Source organism: Anneissia japonica, unplaced genomic scaffold (genome assembly GCF_011630105.1).
Source record: "Anneissia japonica isolate Jap-2015-1 unplaced genomic scaffold, ASM1163010v1 scaffold287754_len4335492_cov202, whole genome shotgun sequence".
NCBI lineage: Eukaryota > Metazoa > Echinodermata > Crinoidea > Comatulida > Comatulidae > Anneissia > Anneissia japonica.
In genome coordinates this window covers 4,305,382-4,311,965 of record NW_022705543.1, presented here as the reverse complement: position 1 = coordinate 4,311,965, position 6,584 = coordinate 4,305,382, and the positions used below count along the sequence as shown (strand labels likewise).

The 6,584-nt window shown below is 32.9% G+C and overlaps 1 protein-coding gene across 1 annotated transcript; it reads right to left on the bottom strand.

The window, feature by feature from the left end:
* Positions 1-2,257: 2,257 nt before the first annotated feature.
* On the bottom strand, positions 2,258-2,602 carry LOC117105866 (proline-rich nuclear receptor coactivator 2-like). The gene has a single exon (XM_033247179.1). It carries the CDS (start codon positions 2,600-2,602, stop codon positions 2,258-2,260), a length of 345 nt encoding a protein of 114 aa, XP_033103070.1.
* Between the last annotated feature and the right edge of the window lie 3,982 nt (positions 2,603-6,584).

Here is a 6,584-nt window from a genome sequence, read left to right as displayed (position 1 = left end):
GTACCATACAGTGGACATTTACACTTACTGTACAGTACTTGCAATTGTTTTAATAGGGATGGGGATGATCTCTGTAAAAAGAATACTGAAATAGTTTTTTTGATAAATATATTTGAAAATGTTCCTGTTGGATACCCAACACTTTCTGGGTAACAATCTCCTCATCATTAATCACAACATACTGTGCCATATTATATAAGACATCCTGTTATTGACCTTTGGCTGTTGGATGTATCATGAAATAAATAAATAAATAAATATTATTATTACCAGACTATGCCACCGTAATTAGCAGATACTGTGTTTTTGAGCAAGTCCGTTCAAAAGAATCTCTACGCCCTCATGTTGCATTAAATACATAAAAAAATATGTCTATTGTATTTACAAACTAGAATGCCTCAGCTCCAGGGATACTTTGCTTCTGACCACCACTGGAGCTCTCCCCCTGAACTCCCCAAGGTGTACCCGCCTGTTAGGAATCCTGCTACCAGGCCGAACTGCGAACCACTACTTTGCTGTGGAATAAACATACATAATTACAATGACGTGTATAATTTAAATCATACACTTTTTGAAATCTATTAATCTGTAAACAAACAAGTACTGCAAGCATAATATGCTGCTTCAAATCTCTCTTGTTCATGTGTGGCCCTAAAGAGGGCCTAGAAAAAAAATATAACAAAACACAGTTGAAAGTAGAAGATTGGTTTGGTAGACTTGTGTTGTGGATCATCATAGACTGGTACTGTATAGGTGTCTTCGTAATTCATAACGATGGTCTGATAGCTGCTGGCCTTCATGTTGATTTACTTTCTCTGGATACGATCGTATTTGGGTTGTTTGATTAAATTTTATACAAACTTTTAAATATTTTGGCACATTTAAAATTTAATTTTGAATATTACGTAATTTTTGGCTTCCATGTAAATTCTTACAAAATCTTTTCTTATTGATTATACAATTTTTGGAATATTGTGAATATAATCTATACAAGATTAATTAAAATACTGTGATTTATATTATCAAAGCAAGGTTTATCCATGTTTCATATAGTACGGAAACACAATTTAGACTTCCCACTTAGGCGAAGTTTAAAAACTGACTGGCTACTACATTTAAATACTGAAAAAAAGCCTATATCAAGTAAATGGGGGTATTGCTATTGTTTGACTTATTCTAGGTCTATAAAATCATAATGGACCCTCTCCCACCCTACTGAAACACAATTTAGACTTCCCATTAGTGAAATAAAATAAACTGACAGGTCACGATTTCATTTAAATATTTAAAAAAAACCCCCTATAATATCAACTGGGGTATTGCTATCAATTGTCAGTTGACTTATTCTAGGTCTTTAAAATCATAATGGTTCCTCCAGGCTCCCCTAATCTAGCCACCCACCTCCCTCTTAATTTGTTACGTATCCAATCAACAGCCATATATTATTGCTAGACCTAAACCATTCCTTTCCATATTTATGAGATCCAGAAGAAAATATTGAGAGAACAACAGAAAAGAGTTGATAGTGTACGAGTTTCCTACAAGCTACATGGTTCTAACTACAGCACAAGAGGAGAATGACAATTTGCACAGAAAAAAAATCCTATCTAAATCTTAACTATCATAAAAGAACTATTTAGCACAAAAATTTTGAAAAGTTGGAGAACTTGAAGCTTTCAAATTATTGCACATTCTACCCACCCACACCCAATATGGAATAACATACAAAATAATCCTATACAAAGGCATTACCTTTAGTTAGTGACACCATCCTTAATTTTGACCTTGACTAAATTTGCTATACCTAGCCCAGAGACAAAATATACTATGCCTTTTAACTTTCAAGGTAAAAAGCACCACATAATAATAATTAAGTACTGTAAAATTCCACGCGAAATTTTCTTATACTTTGCACTTTCATTGTTTGTTATTCCACAATGCTGCAGATCTTATAAATATCATAATACTGCAATTTTACTTAATATCTGTGCAAACTTCTTTCCAGCTTCAAATTCTTTATCATCTTAGCTTATAATACAACCAATTGCTGGTTTATTTTCAAATACTTACAGTATACAAAAATACTACATCTTAACTTGGTCCTATAAAACTTTTTACACTACAAATGTACAATTTTTGGAAGCCAAAAACCGAATTTGTCCATGATATATTCATGTTCGCGTGACACCATTGGAATGGTTGCAAATATTGATATTCAGTGTGAACATATTTTGAGTTGTCACATTTGGCCAAGAGTTTATGAAGCAACTTTAAGCATTGTTTTCAAGCTGTTCTCCATTTGTCTGAAAGACACTGGTGAATTTGGTACCATAGAGCACCGCTGTACCCAGCCTACAGGTGGAGATGGCAGACAATCAGGAGGCGGAGCTTCACTGAATTTTGCCCCAGCATACGATGGCGATTCTCGCAGTTTGCTCTCTTCATCTACCTGAAATCCTTGAGGGGAACATCTTGTTTGAAGAGGCGAAGATCTTTTAAAGTTCATTGGTAACATTCCATTGTTATAGCTGGAAGCTTTTACTGGATGGAATGCTGATTTTGGTGACGATCTCTGCAGTTGTTTGCTGTCTCTTATACACATCTAGATGTGTATAAGAGACAGATCATAGACTGGTACTGTATAGGTGTCTTCGTAATTCATAACGATGGTCTGATAGCTGCTGGCCTTCATGTTGATTTACTTTCTCTGGATACGATCGTATTTGGGTTGTTTGATTAAATTTTATACAAACTTTTAAATATTTTGGCACATTTAAAATTTAATTTTGAATATTACGTAATTTTTGGCTTCCATGTAAATTCTTACAAAATCTTTTCTTATTGATTATACAATTTTTGGAATATTGTGAATATAATCTATACAAGATTAATTAAAATACTGTGATTTATATTATCAAAGCAAGGTTTATCCATGTTTCATATAGTACGGAAACACAATTTAGACTTCCCACTTAGGCGAAGTTTAAAAACTGACTGGCTACTACATTTAAATACTGAAAAAAAGCCTATATCAAGTAAATGGGGGTATTGCTATTGTTTGACTTATTCTAGGTCTATAAAATCATAATGGACCCTCTCCCACCCTACTGAAACACAATTTAGACTTCCCATTAGTGAAATAAAATAAACTGACAGGTCACGATTTCATTTAAATATTTAAAAAGGTAAGGTAAGAACATATTAGAATAAACTTGAGAAATATAATAAATGCAAAAAAAAAAAAAAAAACAAAAAAAAACAAGATCCCAGCTGATCATTTGGGACCCTAGAGAATTACTTACAAAATTTAATTCTAATTACTGCCACCAACACTTATAAAAATATGAAATATTTCATTATGCAGGTGTACATAACAGACAGCTTCATTTCTTCTGTAGACACAGTTCTTAAGCATATCATAAACAGGCCTAATCCTGATTGATTCTTGTCAATCTATTAAATAACAGACTTTCCTAAGAAAAAGCTATACTTATTTATATTTTATTTTATATTTATCGGAAATGCAATATAATATCATTATTAATATTTATTGATTATCGTTATCGTTATTATTGTCATTATCATCATCATTATCGACCATCATCATTGCTATCATCATCATCATCGTAATTCATCGTCGTCGTCGTCGTCGTCGTTCTCATCATCAGCATTGCTATTGATATTAGGCCTTTGTTTAATATTTATATTAAGCTCCATGTTTTAGAATAAAATAGAGTACACAGTACATAACCTTTATTTAATATCTCTGTGATAGTCATTGACAGAGTACTATACATCTCAATAGAGGGCGGCATACAATATCGCTCTACCTGTAGAGATGATTTTGCCACAAAAATGGAAATATTTGGGAACGTCAATTAAAAATTTATTGGTGAATGTAAACAGTGTAGTAATGGGATTGATAAACCAAAGAAATTATTTTTAACTTTGGCCGGGGTAGGTCTGCAGTAAATAATCCAATTAAAATTAATGATATTGATAACAAGCTTAACTGGACGGAGAAATGCAAATCCATTTTGTATAAAGGTAAGGCGAGACTTTTTTTTTTATTCATATTGTTTTGCGAACTTATTTTTTAAAGACCGTCAGAGGCGGGCGGAAAAAAACTAAAAATAAAATTTTGTTTTCTTGTTTAGCAAATAGTTCTGTCAAAAACATCCCGACGGAGGATAGGCCTATACTGTAATAAAAATAATTTCCAAAAAACGAAAGGTCCACTGATTAATCTCAGATAAGAAAGTATAATACATACTCCAAGTATTGAAATACACGCCATCGTGTTGGGATTCAATATTTCGACATTAATTATGTCATCATCAGGAATGATGATCACCATTCCTGATGATGACATAATTAATGTCGAAATATTGAATCCCAACACGATGGCGTGTATTTCAATACTTGGAGTATGTATTATACTTTCAAAAATAATTTTATTGTCGAATTTGGAGGCATTTAATGGGCTTATTTTCGTGGTGGGGTGGGGGAGCGGGGATATACAATAGCCGGAAGGCCCTGGCGTTGTCGTTCGTTCTAGAGGTACGGTATAATAAAATAAAAACCACTAAAAGTTGTCTGCCACAGGCCTAATGTAAAAGCTGCTTATTTTGCCGCCTTACCCCCTGCACCTTTTTTTTTTTTTTTTTTATCTTATTTTTATTTTCAGGTCATATGCAAACCGTCAAGCAGCCGCAGCCTTATGTAAATTATACGTATACATGCTCTTCGTCGTCAATCCAATCCTAGGTGTGCGCGCGCCGACAGGGAGGTCCATGGTTGTCAGGGAATTCCCTTTTTCCCTTGCAGAGTCCAGATGACCCCGTGACTTCTACACGCATTTGGCGACCAATGAAGATATTGAATGAAAGCTTGTGACATATTTTATCTTGTCATAATTAAAGGAAAGCTGTACAGCGCTTGATCCTACAATTACATTTTTATATGACTTACCGTATATTGTAATCCAAAGTTGTTGATAGCCTCGTAAAGAAACTTTCTGGTGCAAAAAGCAACAGTAGGCCTACAGAGGCATTTGGAAAATATTAATTTTACTATTTTATAGACTAATAATGCTAATAACTGATTGATTGATTTCTTGATTGATTGATAATCAATGTAATCATAATACATAATAACAATATGCATTAAAAGTGATAATAATAATAATAATAATAATAATAATAAACGATAATTATTATTTTATTGATAATGATAATGATAATGATATTCTTTGCATTGGTCTATTGTGATCTTCTTGATTGCGGACGTACAACAAAGAATAATATCTCATTATCATAAATAAGGTCATCGTACACGATGCTGCTAGTGGACAGCAATCGATCGCCCGCGTGAACCATTCGGTAGTTGAATAGGCATCCGTTTATACCAGTGATAGGCCTATACCAATTCTCCGCGTATAGGCTTATATGTAGGCATACCGGTAATGTAGAATTTCATTCATTCATTCATTCATTCATTCATTCATTCATTCATTCATTCATTCATTCATTCATTCATTCATTCAATCATTCATTCATTCATTCATTCATTCATTCATTCATTCATTTCATTCATTCATTCATTCATTCATTCATTCATTTCATTCATTCATTCATTTCATTCATTCATTCATTCATTTCATTCATTCATTCATTCATTCATTTCATTCATTCATTCATTCATTCACTCACTCACTCACTCACTCACTCACTCACTCACTCACTCACTCACTCACTCGTTCGCTCGCTCGTTCGTTCGTTCGTTCGTTCGTTCATTCATTCATATATTCGTTCACTTGTCTATTTATTTATTTATTTATCATTCATCCATCCATCCATCCATCCACTAATCCATTGATTCATTGATTTACTGATTGATTCATTCTTTCATTAATTTAGAATTTCATTCATTCGGTCCCCGATTGTTCTTCATTCGTTCAGTTGTTTGTTCATTCATTCATTGTTCTTTCAAGTTAATCATATCTCATACCCATTTAAAGCTCCATGCTCGCATCTAGTAGGCCCTCCGTACACTCGTTCCATAATATTCTTTGTGTAGACCCCCGTTGGCTGCTCAGTAATTTAAACATCTTTGATATAATGTTTGTTTCAATATCTGCCCAATTGGAAGTTATCTTCATTATCATTTCAAGTGAATTATTGTTTTATTATTTAGGTTTGTTTTAAATATTTTAAGAGAGACAGTAAATATTCTCTAATTTAAAACATTTCTATCCCCAGACGAGTTTAACGAGTAATAAAAATATATGAAATTATACGAGTAATAAAAATATATGAAATTATAACTTTAAAAAACCACACGTTCTATGACAATGTATATTAATAAGTTAATCAATCATCCACGTTTTATGAGACAGTTACATTACCATGTGTTGGCATTAGTAAAAAAAAACTTGTTTCTTCTATATATAGTCCCAACATTATCGATTAAAAAAATAAGCTTAAAATGCCTTTAAAACAACTAAAATATCCCATGCTATAGTACGTTACTGTAGGAGGCAATTCGATTCGATAGAATTAAATTTGGCGGAAGTGACGTAGAAA

What these genes read in the sequence shown, in the direction of transcription:
- LOC117105866 (XM_033247179.1), bottom strand. Translation starts at nt 2,602, where the DNA reads ATGTGTATAAGAGACAGCAAACAACTGCAGAGATCGTCACCAAAATCA.